The sequence below is a fragment of the Chiloscyllium plagiosum genome, unplaced genomic scaffold (genome assembly GCF_037043375.1).
Source record: "Chiloscyllium plagiosum isolate Xiang-an unplaced genomic scaffold, Cpla_swu_hap1 HiC_scaffold_18, whole genome shotgun sequence".
In the NCBI taxonomy this organism is placed as follows: domain Eukaryota; kingdom Metazoa; phylum Chordata; class Chondrichthyes; order Orectolobiformes; family Hemiscylliidae; genus Chiloscyllium; species Chiloscyllium plagiosum.
In genome coordinates this window covers 35690480-35713494 of record NW_028270156.1, presented here as the reverse complement: position 1 = coordinate 35713494, position 23015 = coordinate 35690480, and the positions used below count along the sequence as shown (strand labels likewise).

Genomic DNA, 23015 nt, shown 5'->3' with positions numbered 1-23015 from the left:
TCAAGGACAATCACTCTCACATTATCTCTTGAGTTCAGTTCTTTTCTCCATGCTTGATGAAGATTTTATTGAGGTCAGGAACTGCATAGCCATAGCAGAAACGGAACATCAATGAGTTGGTTGTTGCCTGAACAACTCAGATTCCAGTGTGAAAACTCACTTGATAGAAGATAAGGTTTATTTGTCCGTTTTGGGTAATGCATTGACCAGGCACTAAACATATTCATATGAGACTGCTAATGTTGTTTTATCATAAGAACAGAAGTTAATTTTCACTGAAAGGAAAATCAAACAATGCCATTAATTTTTTAAAGATTCTGTCAAAAGATAGCTGAAAGAAAATGCAACTCTTTTCCTAGCAATATCCTTCACAGACACTGAACACCAGGGAAGTATCACTTCTACTTTCCCTTTAAAATTTAAAACTAAACTGACAAAGTTGCCAATGAAGCCTTTTGGTGTCTTTGTGCTTATTCACTGGATGTCATTCTCTCCATCCTTCTCCAAGACACAGGGACAGGTTAACTGACGGACTTTGCTATGACCTCACTACTTGTCGCTGCAAAAATAGCTCAAGATTTAATTCCCACTCAGATGGCCTGAATGTATTCATTGACAAAAAAAAACTGTTCTGCTGGAATGATTCATTTCTTATGGACTCAATCTGCTCAACCTTCAGTCTCCACTGAATGCTTTCCCTCACCATATCTTCCCTTCCCACTTGAAATACTTTTACTTCTACTTCTCCACAGCCTCTGTCATTTTTCTGTCTGTTCTGTAACCTTATAACCCAGAATATTTTGTTCCCAGTCCTGACCATCACACAGCCATGTCTCAGTCATGGCTCTTATATCATGTCTACAATTTGTATCTGTGCCTGCAGCTTGTTTAATTTATTCCTTATTCTCGATGTATTCATGTAATAAACTCTGATTTGGACCAAACATTATAACCTGACCCTCAGCACTGATGCTTAAATCATTTGATTATTATTTAAGTCCAATGAAGTTTAAAGAAGAAACATCTTATAATACTGCCATTCGCCCTCATGCCTGAATTAGGGTTCCTGACAGATTTTTGGCTCTCTGACATGTTCCTTGAATTAGAAACTATAATAACCTTTCCAAACAACACTGAATATTTTAAAGTACCCATGACTACCCTATTTAGCCTTTCAGATAAGATATTGGTCTCAGGTTGGTTCAGGTGCAGCCTATCCCAGTATTAAAGTCCTTTCTGTCCCAATACTGGGGCCAGTGCCCCACAAAATGAAATCCCTCTTTCCTCTATCTCTCCTTTAACCATGTGTTTACTTCCATAATTTTCTTATGTCTATGTCAATTCGCTTGAGGTTCAGTTCTTTAATTTGCTCCGAATTCCTGATATTCCTCGGACAGGACGCGGTGCCAATTGTTGGTCTCAACATGGACTATGACAACTGGATCCTCCTTGTCTCATTCCAATATCCTTTCAAGCTGCTTGAAGATGTCTCTTACTTTGGCACCAGGCAGGCAACACACCAAGCACAACTTTGCTGTCAATGGATGCTATGTGTATGTCTTATTATAGAATACACCAGTATTATGACTTTTCTTCTGATCTCTCTTCTTCTTCTTCTAATATTATCACTTCCCCCAACTTGAATAGCCTCTTGTGCCATGGTGCAGAGGTTAGTTTGCCCATCAGTTGGGCCCTCTAGCAGCAGGTGATGGAGAGCACTGACCAACGGAACTGAGCGGTTTGTTGGGACATGTTCCACCAGCAGGTCATGACAGTGAGGGACATGAGGTGGAGCAGTTAAATAGAGTCTCACTGGGGGGAAAATAAAACAAGGGGTCTTTGGTAAAAGGAGGAGAAGATAGGCAAAAACATTCCTCAGTCCAAAATTATCTCACAGACATCCTTCCATGTAAATGCTGTAAATAATTTCTTGCATATCGTTAATTTATTTTCATGTTTGTAATTACCTGATACCTGTGGAATAAAGAACTCTGCTTCACCATCGTTCGGTCATCAGTAAATTCAAATTTCATATTACTTATGGTCATCAGCCTTACTAATGTCATGTACTACTTGGTGTCAATTAGAGTCATAGAGATGTACAGCATGGAAACAGACCCTTCAGTCCAACCCGTCCATGCCGACCAGATATCCCAACCCAATCTAGTCCCACCTGCCAGCACCCGGCCCATATCCCTCCAAACCCTTCCTATTCATATACCCATCCAAATGCCTCTTAAATGTTGCAATTATACCAGCCGCCACCACATCCTCCGGTAGCTCATTCCATACATGTACCACCCTCTGCTTGAAAAGGTTGCCCCTTAGGTCTCTTTTATGTCTTTCCCCTCTCATCCTAAACCTATGCCCTCTAGTTCTGGACTCCAAGACCCCAGGGAAAAGACTTTGCCTATTTACCATTTCCCCTTGGAAAGTACCTTGGCTCATTTTACTGCTTTAAGGTGGTGTATAAATGGAAGTTGTTGCATTTGTTTGACAAAGTTGTATTTTAGGCTGCTTTGCATGTATTATCTTTGGACATTAGCCAACAGCACGATTACTGGTCCTCCTTCTCCAGTCTAAGATTTACACTGTTGATACTGTTATTTACTTTGCATGAATGTAGAAACACAGGAAATCCGCACAGGCGAAGTAATCCAAGATGACAGGACAATGCAGGTCACCGATCACCTCACCCAAGATCAGTTGCAAGATGAACATAACCAGGAAGCCGAAGGTGGAATTACTCAAGAAGGTAATAATCTCAGGACGATTAAAAAAATTTGTACAATATAATTTGGAGATACAGGAAAGGATACAGTAACATGACTCTGTTTAAAACTTTAATGGAAAAATAGTAGCAAGTCTGGTAGAGATGCTTTGTGTCCGAATTATTTTAAATTCATAAAATAAAACTCTCTCAAATTGACAATGTGCATGGTATTTAAGATCTTCCCGATTTTCATCATTACAAGAATATATGTGATGAATGCAACTTGAAATTCAATGGCATTTTCCTTTTGCACTTCCAACTGCTCAATCGAAGACTCCCAAATTTCTTGCCCAGCACACCTAGACTCATAGAGTTATGGAGCTCTACAGCATGGAAACAGACCATTTGGTCCAACTCATCCATGCCTACCAGATATCCTGAATTATTCTCGTCCCATTTGCCATCATTTGGCCCATGTCCCTCTCAACCCTTCCTGGTCATATGTTCAACCTTTTAAGTGTTGTAATTGTACCAGTCTCCACAACTTCCTCTGACAGCTCACTCCGTACACTCACCGCCCTCTGTGCGAAAAACTTGCTGGAGAGTCACCGACGTGTTCATGCTCCATGCTATTATCTCTGGAGTTTCCCAAGGATCTATCCTTGTCATTTTCTGATTTTTTTTTGTCTACAGGCTGCTCCTCAGCAACTTCATTCAAGTACAAAATTTCAACTTATGGATCATGGCTCTTCACTCAGCTCTAACTCACCACCACAACTCTGCACCCAACTACAGTTACTGCTTTGTCACACTGATTGGTCAGTACTAGAGAAGCAGAAATTTGCCTCAACTAAATAATGGGAAGGCTCAATTTCCAAGACAACGTCTCCATTCCTCTCTCTGATAACTGTCTCAAGCTGACATCAAGATAAGTTTTCCAAATGTGCACTTCGTCACCAAGGCTATCAACTTCCATGCTTGAAACATTGTCCAAATCTTTCTCTGTGTCAGTTTGTTTGCTATTAAAACACTCATCCATGCTTTTGCCACTTGTAGGGTTGACTATTCTAGTGTACTTTCATCCAGCTTCCCATCTTCCACCCTCTTGAAATGTAAGCTCATACAAAATCTGCACCAGTCCTAACTCATACCAATGTCTGTTTGCCCATTACCCCATTGCTTACCTTTGGCTCCAGGACTGGTCATTTTCAAGCTTGTTTCCATCTCCTGCCCTTGTGTCATTGTTCCCTGTATTATTAACTCTCCCTGTCTGTTTAAGAGCTCCACACTCCTCCCATCTTGGATTCTTGAAATAACCTAGGAAATTGTTCTACCATTGATGGTTGGGCCTTCAGTTGTCAAAGCCCTAATGTCTAAAAGTTTTGATATATTTCTCTTTGCCTCTACTTCTCACTCTTAGGATGCTTCTTAACTGCTTCATTTACCAAACTTGTGTGTGATGGACCCTCCAGCAGCAGGTGATGATGGTGTTGGAGAGCACTGAGCAAGAGAGCTCAGCAGTTTGTTGGGACATCCTCCATCAGCAGGTCATGACAGTGTGGGACATCAGCTGGAGAAAGTGAAACAGAGTCTCTCTTGGGGTTAAAACAAGGTGTAAAAAGGGGAAAAGATTGACAAAGGAATACTTCACCCCAATATATCCCACAGGTTTCCTTCTATGTTAATGCTGCAAATCCTACCTTGTGTATCCTTAATTGATTTTCATGTGTGTAATTACCTGACACCAGTATTTACACCGTTGACACTGTTACCTACTTTGCATGAATTTAGAAACACAGGAAATCCGCACAGGCAAAGAAAGCCATAAGGACAGGACAATGGAGGTCACTGATCACATCAACCAAGATCAGTCGCAAGATGAAAATAAACAGGAAGCTGAAGGTGGAATTAATCCAGAAGGTAATAACCTCAGGATGATTAAAAAAAATTGTACAAAATAATTTGGAGATACAGCAAAGGAGTACAATAACATGACTCTATTTGGAACTTTAAAGGAAAGGTAGAAGATAGTCTGGGAGAAAGACTCAAGCTGCAAATTATTTGATGTTGATACAGAAAATGTCTCTCAGATCTACTCATGTATAGTATTTAGGCTGCTCGAGATTTTCATCGTTCCAAGAATATCTGTGATGAATACAACTTGAAATTCAATTGCATTTTCCCATTTCCAACAGCTCATTCCAAGTCTCCCCCAAATTACTTGCCCAGTACACCTACATTCATAGAGTTATTGACCTGTACAACATGGAAATAGACCCTTTGGTCCAACACATCCATACTGACCAGATATCCTGAATTGTTCTAGTCCCATCTGCGAGTATTTGGCCCATGTCCTTCCTAATCCTTCCTATTCATATACCTATTCAGATGCCTTTTAAATGTTGTAATTGTACCAGCTTCCACCACCTCCTCTGGAGGCTCATTCCATACATGCACCATTCTCTGCGTGAACAAGTTGACTCTTAGGTCCCTTTTAAATCTTTCCCCTCTCACCTTAAACCTCCAGTTTTGGTTTCCACCAGCCCACCAACTTGGCTATGCACTCTATCTATGCCCCTCATGATTTTATAAACCTTTAGAAGGTCACCCTTCAGCCTCTGACACTCCATGGAAAGTAGCCCCAGCCTATTCAGCCTTTCCCTATTGCTAAAAAGCCGCCGACCCCAACCACATCCTTGTAAATCTTTTCTGAACCCTTTCAAGTTTCACAAAATCCTTCCCAAAACAGGTAGATCAGAATTGAATGCAGTATTCCAAAAGTGATCACAACAATTCAGCCACAACATCACCTCCCAACTCCTATACTCTCCACTGACCAATAAAGGCATGCATATTAAATACCTTCTTCACTATCCTGTCTTGTGGGATTCTATTTTCAGGGAACTATGAATCTGTGACTCCAAGGTCTGTTTGTTCAGCAACACTCCGCAGGACCTTACCATTAAGTGTGTTGGTCCTGCCCTGATTTGCCTTTCCAAAATGCAGCACCATGCATTTGTCTAAATTAAACTCCATCTGACACTCCTCACCCCATCAACCCATTTTATCGATGGCCTGTTGTACTATGAGGTAACCTTCTCCTCTGTCCACTACATTCAATTTTAGTGTCATCTGCAAACTTACTAACCAGAACTCCTATGTTCACATGCAAATAATTTTACAAAAATGCCAAAAATTACTGGACCCAGCATCAATCCTTGTGCACACCACTGGTCACAGGCCTCCAGTCTGAAAAGCAACCTCCACCACCCCCCTCTGTCTTCAATCTTCAAGTCAGCTCTGATTCCAAATGGCTAGTTCTCACCATATTCCATTTCATCTATTCTTGCTAACCATTCTACCATGAGGAACCTTGTCTAACGCTTTACTGAAATCCATACAGATCATGTGCACCACCCTCATCAATCCTCTTTGTTACTTCTTCAGAAAATTGCATCATTGGGGAGACATGATTTCCCACACACAAAGCCATGCTGACTATCCCTAATCAGTCTTTGACTTTCCAAATACATGTAAATCCTGTCCCTCAGGCTTCCCTCCAACAACTTGCCCACCACCAATATCAGGCTCACCTTTAAGAAAGGTGGTCAGGTCGCTTTTCCTGACCACCTTTCTTAAATAGTGGCACCAGGTTTGACAACCTCCTATCTTCCGTCACCTCACCTGTGACTATCGATGATACAAATATCTCAGCAATCACTTCCATAGCTGCGCACAGAAGTCTAGCGTACACCTGGTGAGGCCTTGAGGATTTACCCACTTTTGTGCATTTTAAGATGTCTAGCACCACCTCCTCTGTAATATGGATATTTTTCAAAATTTTTCAATATTTATAACCCCATGTTCTCTATCTCCCATATCCTTCTCCACAATAAAAGACTCGTTTAGTATCTCCCTCATTTCGTGCAGTTCCAGACATAGCTGGCATTGCTGATCTCTTGGAGGCCCTATTCTCTCCCTAGTTACTTTTTTGTCTTTCATTTTTGGAGAATCCCTTTGGATTCTCATTAACCCGATTTGCCAAAGCTCTCTCATGTCCTCTCTTTCCCCTCCAGATTTCCTCTCAGACGTTTTCTCTACTGCACTTATATTGTTTGAGGAATTAACTGGATCTCTGCAGCCTATGCCTGACACATGCTTCCTTCCTATTCTTGACCAAAACCTCAATTTCTCTCATCATCCAGCATTCATACACCTACCGGTCTTGCCTTTCACCCGAACAGGAACTGGACTCTTCTGAACTACCTGCCTTCCTCTCCTACCTTTCCTGGAGGCAACCCATCTACCTGCCTGTATCATCAGTTTTACTCATTTCCTCCAATGGCCATCCATTTCATCCCCCAACTCCAACAAATTCCTCACTGCGTCTAACTGCCGCTCGAACCAATCCATGCAATACAATAGGACTTGCTACCATACACACTTGCTGCAGACACACTCATCAGTAACATGGAAACTCTCGCTAATCTCCCACATCCAACAGGAAGAGCACATCACTCCACTGAAGGCCATCTGTGAACCTCAACAATCTTCAGACCCAGAAAAGTAGCTCAGTCATACTGCTCTAAAAAACACTGCTCCAGGATAACTTAGCACCTATTTTCATTACCTTAAAAGTTTAATCAAGTGACGGATTTCAATAATAACAAAATCAAAACAGAACTCACTCTACTCACTAATGTAGGTTTACATAAACAGTAAGGTTACACTTTAAAGAGCCACTTAGCTGTTTCCCTGTGAGCCCCCACACAAGTCTCTACCGAATGGGGTTTAGCCTGTCTCTCCAAATGGCCTTACATCCATAAGTACTTTGTGAATGATATTATTGACATCATGTTTTTGGTGGAAACTCAATTGAGGATGACAACTTCCCGTTAATGAAGCTTCTCAAATTGTTTGTGTTCTCCACCGCCATCTGGTGGCAGTGTAGTCCTTGTATTAACTAACTGGCAGGTTCACCAATTGTAAATATCTTTTTCCACCCCTCTCAATTCTTATTTAAAATCCCCTTTCTATGGTTTCCAATTTTTGAACATACCATATTTCTCAAGGACATCATGATTGTTTTCTTCTCTCAGCTTCTCCCTGAAGCAACTTCTCATCTTTGGTGATTTGAACTATTATTTCAATTTATTATGGTCTGTCCCTTTTCTGAGTTCACTGCCAATCTCACACTTTTGCCTTGATATAAACTACCCGAACACACATTCACCCTTACTGTCGCTACTCCCATCTTCTCAGCTGTAAATAATGCCATCACTGATCATTTCCTTTTATTATTCTCAATTCACAATCCCTCTTTCAACCTTACTGTGTCTATCTCAAGTCACTTGCAGTAGTGTTATCAAATTCCCACTGCTTAGCTTTTGACCATCCATTCATCATGACATTTCTGAACGTGCTGATCTTCTCAGCCATACCCACAGTTCGACGTTTGACGTCTTTGGTTCCATTAAAACCAACCCTCAACCCTACAAATGACAAAAGCATAGATATGTATTTTAGCAGTGTTTCACAACTGTTTCACAAGTTGTATTTTAGGCTGCTGTGCATGTATAATCTTTGGACATTAGCCAACAGCACGATTACTGGTCCTCCTTCTCCAGTCTGAGGTTTACACTGTTGACACTGTTATTTACTTTGCATGAATGTAGAAACACAGAAAATCCACACAGGCAAAGACAGCCATGAGGACAGGACAATGCAGGTCACTGATCGCATCACTCAAGATCAGTTGCAAGATGAACATAACCAGGGAGCTGAAGGTGGAATTAATCAAGAAGGTAATAATCGCAGGACAATTGAGAAAAAATTGGAGACAGAGGAAAGGAGTACAGTAACATGACTCTATTTACAACTTAAAAGGAAAGATATTCCGGGGGAGATACTTTAAGTTCAAATTACTGTAACTTTATATGGAAAAAGTCTCTCAAATGTACTTGTGTGTGGTATGTAAGATCTTCAAGATTTCATCATTCCAAGAATATCTGTGATGATTGCAGTGATTCCTGAAAGATCATCACCAATACCATTACAGTCTTTTCAACTTGCACCTTCAGAACTGTTGGATGTAGTCCATCCGTCCTTCATTTCACTTCTAGCTTCTGGTCAGTCGCCTTTCTTTTTTGGTAGACATTTTGTTCCCCAAAACTAATACCTCAGCCATCTCCGAATGTTCTGCTCCCAGTTTCTTTATTAATTTATTTATGACACTTTTTACAGTCATTTAACACTTTACAGTCATCTAATAAACTTTGAAAGTTACTGGAATGCAATGTTGGAAGTCTTGCATAATCTTTTGCATAATAATAATAATATTAATAATAATCATAATAACAGGCAGTCAAGCTAACGGGGTCTGTTGAAGGAGTTATTTTTTGCTTCTCTTCAACCTGAGGATATTATTCACAATGGTGGGAAAAGAATGGTTTTCTTGAAGGAACCAAAATTCCTGTACATATTAATTTAGTCCCTGACAATCATTTTCAATCACATTTACTGGACTAACTCCGGTGAATGTTGCTATAGTCCTTTACCTCTTTCATTATAAATATCTATATCAATTGTGGAAACTACTGTAATTGTCTCTGCCACATATGGCCTCTGCTGTTATTATTGTTGCTTAAAGATTATTACTTTCAGCTGTGATCCTGCAATTTTGGAGAAAGTGAGGACTGCCGATGCTGGAGATCAGAGTCAAAGGTGTGGCACTGGAAAAGCACAGCCAGTCAGACAACATCCAAGGAGCAGGAAAGTTGACATTTCGAACATAAACTCTTCATCAAGAATGTGGGGGCGGGGTTTCAAGTGGAGTGCAGGGTGGAGCGGATAGGTGGAAGGAAGATGGACAGGTAGGCAATTTACGACTGAGTTGCCAAGTTCAGGGAGTGGATCTGGGATAAGGTGGGGGGATGGTTGGGGGGAGGGGTGGGTGGTGCGGGAGATGAGGAAACGTGTGAAGTCAACATTGATTCCATATGGTTGCAGTGTTCCAAGGCTGAAGATGAGGTGTTCATCCTCCAGGCATCATGTTTCTAGGATTTGGTGGTGGAGCAGGCCCAGGACTTGCATGTCCGCCGAGTCGGCACTGCCCTCTTACACTGTCCTACCTGTCCATCTTGCTTCCCACCTATCCACTGCCCTCTCCACTCCGATCTATCACCATCATCCCCCACTGCCATCCACCTACTGCATTCTGAGCCATCTTCCCCCAGAGCCATCCCCCTCCCATTTATCTCTCAGCCCTCTTGGACCTCACCACATTCCTGATGAAGAGGTTATGCTCAAAATGTTGCTTCTCCTGCTCCTCGGATGCTGTCTGACCGGCTGTGCTTTTCCAGTGCCACACGTTTTGATTCTGCAATTGTGTACAATTAAAACAAATTAAACATCATTGAACAGTGGCAAATAAATTAACAATAGCAATTAGATAAAAGGTTTCGCTTTAATATTTACAATACTTCAATGTTTGGTTCTGCTATATTATACTTCACCAGTGAAAGACTTGAGACAAATGTTTTGTTGGAATGTTATCAAAATTTCATTGCAGAAGGAAATTCAACAATAATGTAGAATGATTTGCTTCTAAAAATATCACATTCAGAATCCAAATCTTTGTCAGCTCACTAATATCAATATTCTCCATTGTTATTAAAGGACCATCACCTGAAGAAAGTGAAAATTGTCCTCTAATACCAGTAAAGCAGAGGGTTGCTGTTATTGAACAAAGTAAGTATTAATGCCAAAAACACAACTTCCATCCTTACTCAAGTATTCAGTCCTACATTCTCCTACAATTAGATTCCAAGTCATCTCACGTGCTCTTCAATTGTAAAGGAATTTGCAAACTTTTCCCAGCCTCAAAGCTTTGTGCTGTATCACAGAATAGTATATAGGACTATGTCAGAATTGCATATGTACTTGGGAAATATTTGTGTTATTGTAAATAACGAACAAAATTATTTCAAATACAAAAGAAAATGCTGTAAACCTAAAATAAAAACAAGACAGTCCAGAAACACTCAGCAGATAAGGTTAAATCTGTAGTGAGGAATTAAATTAATTTTAACAGATTAATACATTAACAAATTAAACATAATTGAACAGTGGCAATCTAATTAGTAGTAACAATTATATTAAAGGTTTCACTTTAATATTTACAACACTTCAATGTTTGGTTCTGCAACATTATAATGAGCGGTGAAAGACTTAAGATAAATGTTTTGTTGAAATGTTATCAGAACTTCATCATAGAGGGAACTTCAAGAATAGTTTTGAATGGTTTGCTTGTAATAACGTCACATTCAGAAAAATTCGAATCTTCAGCAGCTCGCTCATGTACATTTTTTGCATTATTATTAAAGGACAATCAACACCGAAGAAAAATGAAAACAATATCGGTCAAGCAGTTACTTCCTCCAGAAGAAGTAAGTATTCATGCCAAAAACATAACTTCCATTCTGACTTGTGTACTCAGTCATATATTCTATTACAATAAGATTCCAAATAATCTCAGGGTGCATTTCAATTGGAAAGGAACTTGCAAACTATTCCTAGTCTCAAAGTTTTGCATAGTATCACAGAATAGAATCCAACACCATGTACTTGAGGAAGTATTTGTGTGATGGAAAGCATTGTCAATGATGGATAAAATTATTACAAACACAAAAGAAAATGATTACAGATGCTGGAAACCCAAAATAACCACAGGACAGTCCAGAAAATTCAGCAGGTAAGGTTAAATCTGTGGTGAGGAACAAAATTAATTTTTAAGGTGAGGACATTTCACCTCTTCTAATGAAGATCATTGGATCAAAGCACTCATTCTCTTTAGTAATTTAGTAATAGATGACCTATCAACATACAACAGGCAAGCCTCAAGCAGACGCTGTTGGTCTCCCCTCTGTCGTTTTCAGGACACAGAATATGAGATAATCAAGCCACGCGCTTATGCTTTAGGAGTCCCCCACATCACCGATGGGTCACTGGCTGTACCTGAGTTAATGTCCCAGAAAGCTTTAAATTCCTGCGAGAAGTATTTTATGAATTTACTATCCTTCAATAGCAAAAGGTCCATACGCCAATGTCGGGAGCCCATCTTGTCACCACTAGTTTTGACCTCCATATACACTGCTGCATGGTCGGAAATAGCTATCTTTCCTATTTTACAGGACAATATCAAATTCAGAAAGTTCGCAGGGACAAAAAACATATCGATTCTGATATGGCACTTGTACGGGTTAGAATAAAGATAAAATCTCCACCCGCCGGGTGAAGACACGTCCACACATCTACAGCCCCAATTCCCTATTCAGATCAGCCAACTGCCTAGATCTCAGAGCTCCTAGGTATCCTGTCCACCTTGGGATCGATAATACAATTAAATCTCCCCCTATAATTATGTGATGCACCCCAAGGGCTATAAACCTGGAGAGCACATCTGTTATGAATTTAAAAGGATGTGCCAGGGGGCAATATACATTCAAAATCCCATTCTCCTCACCATATACTAGAGCTTTAAGTATTATGAACTATCCGGACTCATGTTTTAACTGCCTTAACATTTGGAACGGAAGATTCTTCCGGATAAGAGTGGCCACTCCCCTACTTTTCAAATTGAAAGACGAAATAAACACCTGACCAAATCCTCCCTGCTACAGCTTTGAATGCTCCTTATCAATTAAATGTGTCTCCTGTAAAAGGGCTACATCAACCCTCTCTCTTTTTTAACTCTTGATAGTATTTTTTTCCTTTGAATTGGTGAGTGGCTCCCTTTCACATTCCAGGTGCACCATTTAAATGAATGGCTAGCCATGATCATTCAAGAAAATCTGAGACCCCCCCCCCCCCCCCCCGCCCCCTGAACCCTGCACAAAAAGTATTGAGTAGAGACTGTAAACAATTCACATAAATTTAAAAATACAACCTTTGAAACAACTAAATCAAAACTACTAAGAACTACTCCTAAGAAATAATAGGATATAACTAAAAGGAGACTTTCCCCCTTGTCCACAGGGAGCACTCCTACCGTCCAATAATCCCACCATGACTCCTTCCAGCTAGATCCATGCCCCAGGCCCAGACATCACAAAGTAAGATAAACAAATATCAATGTCTTATAACCAGGAAATTAAAAGCATGCAACCAACCCGCCCCCTCCAGATTATTACCCTAGGCATTCTTGACAAAGCAGCAACATGAAATAAAATATATAAAATTATATAAAATTACAATCCCAGCAAATATTAAAGGAAAACTCAAAAATATCCCCCAATGACCAGATAAACCCAGCAAGTTCTAAATAAGAGTTAAAGGACCCCCCCCCCACCACCCAGGAAAGATGTAAAAGAGAAAGGGGAAAGGAGGAGGAAAAATGGGGTAAAAATAAATAATTGTTCATATAGTTCAAGTCCTCCATACTATTTGAGAGCATCCAAAAATTCTTTTGCTTTTTCCGGCGATCTGAAGTTATACACAGACCCTCCGTGACTGAAGCACAGCGTTGCTGGGGTATCGTATGGAATACTGAATATTTAAATCCCTCAGATGCTTCTTTACGTCGTCAAACGCCTTCCTCTTGTGTACTACAACCAGAGACAAGTCTTGGAACAGCATTATTTTCGATCCTTTATATATCATAGCTTGGGGATCCTTCCCCAAAGCTCTGGAGGCCTCCAGCAACATTTGCTTTTCCCTGTAGTGCTGGAGTTGCACTAGGACCGGGCAGAGACCATGGTTCGATTCGGGCCTGCGCCCAGCAACCTGATTTAAGCATCAGTGCTGAGGGACAGGTTATAGTGTTTGGTCCAAATCAGAGTTTATTACATGAATACACTGAGAATAAGGAATAAATTAAACAAGCTGCAGGCACAGATACAAATTGTAGATATGATGTAAGAGCCATGACTGAGACATGGCTGTGTGATGGTCAGGACCGGGAACGAAATATTCCAGGTTATAAAGTTACAGAACAGACAGAAAAATGACAGAGGCTGTGGAGGAGCCTTACTGATTAGAAGCAAAATTACTTCAAATGGGAAGGAAGGATATAGTGAGGGAAAGTGGGCGGCACGGTGCGGCCAGAGACCTGGGTTCAATTCCCGCCTCAGGCAACTGTCTGTGTGGAATTTACACATTCTCTGTGTGTCTGTGTGGGTTTCCTCAGGATGCTGTGGTTTCCTCCCACAATCCAAAGATGTGCAGGTTAGGTGAATTGGCCATGCTAAATTGCCTGTAGTGTTAGGTGAAGGGGTAAATGTAGGGGAATGGGTCTGGGTGGGTTGCTCTTCGGCGGGTTGGTGTGGACTTGTTGGGCCGAAGGGCCTGTTTCCACACTAAGTAATCTAAAGCATTTAGTGGGGACTGAAGGTTGAGCAGACTGAGTCCATAAGAAAAGATCCATTCCAGCAGAACAGTCTTTTTTTAATCAATGAATACATTCAGGCCATCTGAGTGGGAATTAAATCTTGAGCAATTTTGCAGCAACAAGTAGTGAGGTCAGAGCAAAGTCCGTCAGTTAACCTGTCCCTGTGTCTTCGAGAAGGATGGAGAGAATGACATAAAGTGAATAAGCACAAAGACACCTAAAGGCTTAATTTGCATCTTTGTCAAGTTAGTTTTTAAGTTTTAAAGGGATTGTAGGAGTGATACTTCCCTGAAGTTCAGTGTCTGTGAAGGATATTGCTTGAAAAAGGGTTGCATATTTCTTTCAGCTATCTTTTGACAGAATCTTTAAAAAAAATTAAAAGCTTGGTTTTATTTTCCTTTCAGTTATAACTAACTTCTGCTCTTTTGTTAAAAGCGCATTAGTGGATTCAAGATGACAGCGACCCAGTAGGTCTGAGTCTACTGAGCTCTGCCCAGGACCCAGACAAAGTGGGGTACCAACATCGCCCCTCATGATTTTATAAACCTTTAGAAGGTCACCTCTCACCCTCCGACACTCCAGGGAAAATAGCCCCAGCCTCTTCAGCCTTTCCCTTTTGCTAAAAAGCCTCCAATCCCAACAACATCCTTATAAATCTTTTCTTAACCCTTTCAGGTTTCACAAAATACTTCCCATACAAGAGTTAGATCAGATTTGAATGCAATATTCCAAAGGTGATCTCAAAAATACAGCTAAAGCATGACCTCCCAACTCCTGTACTATGTACTGACCATAAAGGCAAGCATACCAAATGCCTTCTTCACTATCCTGTCTTGTGGGATTCCACTTTCAGGGAACTATGAATCTGTGATTCCAAGGTCTGTTTGTTCAGCAACGTTCCTCAGGACCTTACCATTAAGTGTAGAGGTCCTGCCCTGATTTGCCTTTTCAAAATGTAGCACTCCGCATTTGTCTGAATTACATTCCATCTGCCACTCCTTGGCCCATTGGCCTATCTGATCAATGTCCTACTGTACTATGAGGTAACCTTCTTCGCTGTCCACTACACCTTCAATTTTGGTGCCATCTGCAAACTTACTAACCATACCTCCTGTGTTCACATGCAAGTAATTTTAAAAATAACGAAAAGTAGTGGACCCAGCATTAAACCTTGTGGTACATCGCTGATCACAGGCCTACAGTCTGAAACGCAACCCTCCACACCACCCTCTATCTTCATTTGTCAAGCCAGTTCTGTATCCAAATGGCTAGTTCTCCCTGTATTCCATGTCATCTAATCCTGCTAATCATTCTACCATGAGGAACCTTGTCAAGCGCCTAATTGAAATCCATACAGATCACGTGCACCACCGTCATCAATCCACTTTGTTATTTCTTCAGAAAATTGCACGAAGTTAGGGAGATATGATTTCCCACGCACAAAGCCATGCTGACTATCCCTAATCAATCTTTGCCTTTCCAAATTCATGTAAATCCTGTCCCTCAGGTTTCCCTCCAACACCTTGCCCACCACCAATGTCAGGCTCAATGTCAATAGCTCCATGGTTTCTCCTGACCACCCTTCTTAAATAGTGGCACCAGGTTTGCCAACCTCCTGTCTTCCGTCACCTCACCTGTGACTATCGATGATACAAATATCTCAGGAAGGGACCCTGCAATCACTTCCATAAATTCCCACAGAATTCTCAGGTACACCTGACCAGGCCTTGGGGACTTATTCACCTTTGTGCGTTTTAAGATGTCTAGCACCACCTCCTCTGTATTATGGACATTTTTCAAGAATTTTCAATATTTATATCCCCATTTTCTCTATCCTTCATATCCTTCTCTACAGTAAAAGACTCATTTAATATCTCCCTCATCTCTTGCAGTTCCAGACATAGCTGGCCTTGCTGATTTTTCAGGGGCCCTGTTCTCTCCTTAGTTACTCTTTTGTCCTTCATATTTTGTAGAATCGCTTTGGATTCTCCTTAACTCAATTTGCCAAAGCTGTCTCATGTCTCCACTTTCCCCTCCAGATTTCCTCTCATAAGTTTTCTCTCCTGCCTTTATAATCTTTGAGGGATTTAGTAGATCTCTGTTGTCTATGCTTGACATATGCTTCCTTCTTATTCTTGACCAAAACCTCAATTTCTCACGTCATCCAAAATTCCCTACACATACTGGTCTTGCCTTTCATCCAAACAGGAACTGGACTCTCCTACACTACCTATCTTCCTCGCCTACCTTTCTTGCAGGCAACCCATCTACCTGACTTTTCTTTGGTTTTTCTCTCATCCTCCAGTCGCCATCATTTCATCCCCCAGCTCTGATAAATTCCTCATTGCCTCAAACTGCCGCTCCAACCAATCCATGCAATGCAATAGGACGTGTGACCATGTACACTAACTGCAAACATACTCATCAGTAACATGGAAACTCTGCCTAATCTCCCACATCTGACAGGAAGAGCACATCACTCCACTGAAGGCCATCTGTGTACCTCAACAATCTTCAGACCCAGAAAAATAGCTCAGTCATACTGCTCTAAAAAAACACTGCTCCAAGATAACCTCTTACCTATTTTCATTATTTTAAAACTTTAATAACGTAAAATCAAAATAGAACTCACTCTACTCAGTAATGTAGATTTACATAAACAAACAGTAAGGTTACACTTTAAAGAGCCACTGAGCTGCTTCCCTGCTGTGAGCTCCCCCACATAGGGCTCTACCAAATGGGGTTTAACCTGCCAATCTAATTCCCCACCCACTCCCAGCACTGACACTTTAGACCCTTTTAAGCAGATTAGCTACAACTGCTTGACTCCAAATGGCCTTACCTCCATAAGCACTTTGTGAATGATATTATTGACATCATGGTTTTGATGGAATCCCGACTGAGGATGACAACTTCCCGTTCATGAAGCTTCTCAAACTGTCGATGTTCTCCACCGCCATCTGCTGGCAGTGTAGTCCTTGTGGTAACTAATTCTGGCAGGTTCACCACTTGTAAATATCTTTTTCCACCCCACTCAATTCTTATTTAAAATCCCCATTCTATGGTTTCCAATTTTCGAACATACCATATTTCTCAAGGACATCATGATTATTTTCTTCCCTCAACTTCTCCCTTGAACAACTTCTCATCTTTGGTGATTTGAACTATTATTTCAATTTATTATGGTCTCTCCCTTTTCTGAGTTCACTGCCAATCTATACTCACACTTTCACCTTCATATAAACTACCCTAACACACATTCACCCTTACTGTCGCTACTCCCATCTTCTCAGCTGTAAATAATGCTATCACTGATCATTTCCTTGTATCATTCTCAACTCACAAGCCCTCTTTCAACCTTACTGTATCTATTTCAACTCACTTGCAGTAGTGTTATCAAATTCCCACTGCTTAGCTTTTGACCATCTATTCATCATGACATTTCTGAACGTGCAGATCTTCTCAGTCATACCTACAGCTCGAGCTGAGATGTCTTTGGCTCAATTGAAACCAACCATGCCCCATCTGTAACAAGCCTCTTACCTCAGTTTCTTGAATTCGAAGGCCTGATGGACACTTGGTTTAACAATTCACTACCTGGTGTGGTTGGACCATACAGAGCACTAGGTGATCCTGCTTTCTCTTGCACTGTGTAGACTGTATTTTAGGAACACCCTAAAATTCAAAGATAACCTGTGGGTTCCTGTCACTGCAAAATGTCTGTTTAAACCATCACCCCCTTCTTCATTTTCACCTCCAGAAACATGTGCAAGACTTTCATAGATATCTTTGGCATGGAGGTTGAGTCACAAGGATTTCCAGTGTGATTGTGACAAGGGTAAACAATCTCTCCTCTTCCCTGATTTGCCGGCTGCCTTTGTCAGGATTGGACACACTATCTCCCTGTGCTCGCTCAACCAACTGTGTGGGACTGAGGTCACTTGGTTTCATTTATATCTGTCCATTTGTAGCTGGAGAGTCACCTACTTCTTCATGCTCCTATACTGTTATCTCGAGTTTCCTAAGGGTCTATCATTATCCTTCTCCAGTTGTTTTTGTCTACAGCAACTTCATGGAAGAACTACTTTTACCACTTTGTCACATTGATTGGTCAGTACTAGAGGAGCAGAAATTTTCCCCAACTAAATATTGAGAAGGTTTGATTCCCTAGACATCACCTCCATTCCTCTCTCTGATAACTGTCTCAAGTCGACATCACGATAAGCTTTCCAAACATGCACTTCATCACCAAGGCTACCAACCTCTATGTCTGAAATATTGTCCAAATCTTTCTCTATGTCAATTTGTTTGCTACTAAAACACTCATCCATGCTTTTGTCACTCGTAGGGTTGACTATTCTCTTGTACTTTCATCCAGCTTCCCATCTTCCACCCTCTTGAAATGTAAGCTCATACAAAATCTGCACTAGTCCATAACTCATACCAATGTGTGTTTGCCCATTACCCCATTGCTTACTTTTGGCTCCAGGCCTGGTAATTTTCAAACCTGTTTCCACTTCCTCCCATTGTGACAATGCACCCTGTATTGTTAGCTCTCTCTTGTCCGTTTTAGAGCTCCACCTTCTATCCATCTTGAAATCTTGCAAAAACCTAGGAAATTGATCTACCACTGATGGTTCTGCCTTCAGTTGCCTAGATCCTAAGGTCTAATATTTTTGACATATTTCTCTCTGCTCTACCTAACTCTTAAAATCCTTCTTAACTGCTTCATTTACCAAACTTGTGTGTGATGGACCCTCCAGCAGCAGGTGATGATGGTGTTGGAGAGCACTGAGCAAGAGAGCTCAGCAGTTTGTTGGGACATCCTCCATCAGCAGGTCATGACAGTGTGGGACATCAGCTGGAGAAAGTGAAACAGAGTCTCTCTTGGGGGGAAAAACAAGGTGTAAAAAGGGGAAAAGATTGACAAAGGAATACTTCACCCCAATATATCCCACAGGTTTCCTTCTATGTTAATGCTGCAAATCCCACCTTGTATATCCTTAATTGATTTTCATGTGTGTAATTACCTGACACCAGTATTTACACCGTTGACACTGTTACCTACTTTGCATGAATTTAGAAACACAGGAAATCCGCACAGGCAAAGAAAGCCATAAGGACGGGACAATGGAGGTCACTGATCACATCAACCAAGATCAGTCGCAAGATGAAAATAAACAGGAAGCTGAAGGTGGAATTAATCCAGAAGGTAATAACCTCAGGATGATTAAAAAAAATTGTACAATATAATTTGGAGATACAGCAAAGGAGTACAATAACATGACTCTGTTTAAAACTTTAAAGAAATGGTAGGCTGGGGTAGATAATTTAGATTCAAATTGTTTTAAATCTATATGGAAAACATCTGAGATCTACTTGAGTATGGTACTTAAGATCTTCATTTTTCCAAGAATATCTGTGCTGAATGCAAATTGAAATTCAATGATATTTTCCCTTTGCATTTCCAACAGCTCATTCCAAGTCTCCCCCAGATTACTTGCCCAGCACACCTACACTCATAGAGTTATAGACCTGTACAGCATGGAAACAGATCCCTTGGTCCAACTCATCCATGCTGACCAGATATCCTGAATTACATTACATTAGATTAGATTAGATTAGATTAGATTAGATTACATTACAGCGTGGAAACAGGCCCTTCGGCCCAACAAGTCCACACCGATCCGTCGAAGCGCAACCCACCCATACCCCTACATTTACCCCTTACCTAACACTACGGGCAATTTAGCATGGCCAATTCACCTGACCTGCACATCTTTGGACTGTGGGAGGAAACCGGAGCACCCGGAGGAAACCCACGCAGACACGGGGAGAACGTGCAAACTCCACACAGTCAGTCGTCTGAGGCGGGAATGGATGATTATTCATTATTCTGGTCCCATTTGCCTCATGATTATTCTGGTCCCATTTGCCAGCATTTGGCCCATACCCTCTAAACCCGTCCTATACCCATATACCCATCCAAATGTCTTCTAAATGTTGTAATTATATCAGCCTCTACCACTTCCTCTGGCAGCTCATTCCATACACTCACCACCCTCTGTGTGAAAACATTGAGCCTTAAATCTTTCCCCTCTCACCTTAAATCTACACCCTCTACTTTTTGGACTCCCCCACCCCAGGGAAAAGACATTGTCTACTTCCCCGATCCATGCCCCTCATGATTTTATAAACCTCCAAATGGTCACCTCTCAGCCTCCAACTTTCCAGAAAAAATAACCCCAGCCTATTCAGCCTCTCCCTATAGATCAAACCCTCCAACCCTGGCAACAACTTTGTAAATCTTTTTTGAAACCTTTCAAGTTTCACAACATCCTTCCTATAATTCTGGAGACCAGAATTGCATGCAGTATTCCAAACGTAGCCTAACCAATGTCCTGTTCTGCTGCAACATGACCTCCTAACCCCAATACTCAATGCGTTGACCAATAAACGCAAGCATACCAAATGCCTTCTTCACTGTCCTATCTACCTGTGACTCCAATTTCAAGGAACTATGAACCTGTGACTCCATGGTCTTTTTGTTCAATAATATTCACTAGGGCCTTACTGCTACGTGTGTAAGCCCTGCCCTGATTTGCTTTTCCAAAATGCAGCTCCTCACATTTATCAAAACTAAACTCCATCTGCCACTCCTTGGCCCAATGGCCCATCTGATCAAGATCCCGTGGTACTCTGAGGTTACCTTCTTCGCTGTCCACTACACCTCCAACTTTGGGTGTCATCTGCAAACTTACTACTATACCTCCTATGTTCACATCCAAATTATTTATATAAATGACGAAAAGTAATGGATCCAGCACTGACCGTTGTGGCATATCGTTGGTCTCAGACCTTGAGTTTGAAAAGCCACCCTCCACCACTGCCCTCTGTCTTCTCCCTTCAAGCCAGTTCTGTATCCAAATGGCATTTCACCCTACTTTCCATGAAATCTAGCCTTGTGAACCAGTCTACCATGAGGAACCTTGTTGAATGCCTTACTGAAGTCCATATAGATACATCCACCGCTCTGCCTGCATAAATCCTCTTTGTTGCTTCTTCAAAAAACTCACTCAAATTAGTGAGACACAATTTTGCAGGCATGGCAGCTCAGTGGTTAGCACTGCTGCCTCACAATGCCAGGGACCCAGGTTTGATTTCAGCCTCAGGTGACTCTCTGTGTGGAGTTTGCACATTTTTCCTGTGTCTGCGTGGGTTTCCCCCAGGTTGCTCTGGTTTCCTCCCACAATCTAAAGGTGTGCAAGCTAGGTGGATTGGCCATGCTAAATTACCCGTGTTGTTTAGGGATGTGTAGGTTAGGTGTGTTAACCTTGGGAAATGCAGGATTACAAGAATAGGCTAGGAGGATGGGTCTGGGTAGGAAGCTCATCAGAGGGTTGGTGTGGGCTTGTTTCCATGCAGTGGGTATTCCATTAAAAAAAAAGCCATCTTGACTATTCCTAATCAGTTCTTGACTTTCCAAATATATGTACATCCTGTCCCTCAGGATTCCCTCCAACAACTCACCCACCATCAATGTCAGGCTCACCAGTCTATAGTTCCTTGGCTTTTCCTTACCACCTTTCTTAAATAGTGGCACCACATTAGCCAATCTCCAGTCTGCTGGCACCTCACCTGTGACTATCGATGATAAAAGTATCTCAGCAAGGGGTTCAGTAATATCTTCCTTCGCTTCCCATAGAGTTTTAGGATACACCTGATCAGGTCCCAAGGATTTATCCTGGGTTGAAAATGTGTTGCTGGAAAAGCACAGCAGGTCTTTCCAGCAACACATTTTCAGCTCTGATCTCCAGCATCTGCAGTCCTCACTTTCTCCCAAGGATTTATCTATCTTTATGATTTTTAAGATGTCCAGCACCTCTTCCTCTATGTTATGGACATTTTTCAAGATGTTTTTTAGATTACATTACAGTGTGGAAACAGGCCCTTCGGCCCAACATGTCCACACCGACCCGCCGAAGCGCAACCCACCCATACCTCTACATTTACCACTTACCTAACACTATGGGCAATTTAGCATGGCCAGTTCACCTGACCTGCACAACTTTGGACTGTGGGAGGAAACCGGAGTACCCGGAGGAAACCTACGCAGACACGGGGAGAATGTGCAAACTCCACACAGTCAGTCGCCAGAGACATTATTTATTTCCCCATGTTCTATGTCTTCCATATCCTTTTCCACAGTGAACACCGATACAAAATACTCATTTAATATCTCCCGCATCTCCTGAGGTTCCACACATTGGCTAATCTTTAACAGGCAGTATTCCTTCCTTAATTACCTTTTTGTCCTTTATGTATTATAGAATCTCTTTGGATTCTCTTAACCCCATTTGCCAAAGCTCCCTTTTTTGCCCTCCAGATTTCCCAATGAATATAGTCTCAGTCTACTCTATCTTTCATCATAAGCCAACCTTTTCAACTCCAGAATCAACCTAGTGAACCACTTCCATATTCCCAATCATGCCTTGAGTTCATCTGCCTTACCTGTTAGGCCTCTGGCATTGAAATAAATGCAGTTTAATTGATCAGTCCAATCTGAGTCTCTGCTTTGTTCCTACCTGCCCTGACTGTTTAACTTGCTCCTTTTCCCAACTACACTAGTCTCAGACTGATCTCTTTCCTGATTATCTCCCTGGGTTCCACCCCCACCCCTCCATGCTAGTTTAAATCATCCTGAGCAGCCCTAGCAAATCTCCCCATTAGTATATTAGTCCCCTTCCAATTCAGGTGCAATCCATCCTTCTTATACCAGTCACTTCTTTTCCAGAAGAGATTCCAATGATCGAAAAATGTGAACCCTTCTCCCCTGCACCAGCTCCTCAGCCACGCATTCATTTACTCTGTCCTCATATTTCTATCCTCACTAGTTTGTGACACCGGGAGTAATCC

At 41.5% G+C, this 23015-nt stretch overlaps 1 protein-coding gene across 6 annotated transcripts in view; it reads left to right on the top strand.

Annotated features, from left to right (window-relative positions):
• LOC122557767 (uncharacterized) overlaps positions 1–23015 on the top strand; it is an 85368-nt gene that overhangs the window by 54442 nt on the left and 7911 nt on the right. For 4 of the 6 annotated variants that reach the window (XM_087996482.1, XM_087996483.1, XM_043705737.2 and 1 more), the window contains 6 exons: positions 2627–2755; positions 4505–4633; positions 8389–8517; positions 10391–10462; positions 11098–11160; positions 19183–19311. In XM_087996482.1, the coding sequence (XP_087852608.1) occupies positions 2627–2755; positions 4505–4633; positions 8389–8517; positions 10391–10462; positions 11098–11160; positions 19183–19311 (651 nt within the window). The remainder of the gene's footprint in view (positions 1–2626; positions 2756–4504; positions 4634–8388; positions 8518–10390; positions 10463–11097; positions 11161–19182; positions 19312–23015) is intronic. The other 2 variants (XM_087996485.1, XM_087996484.1) reach the window with 2 other exon arrangements.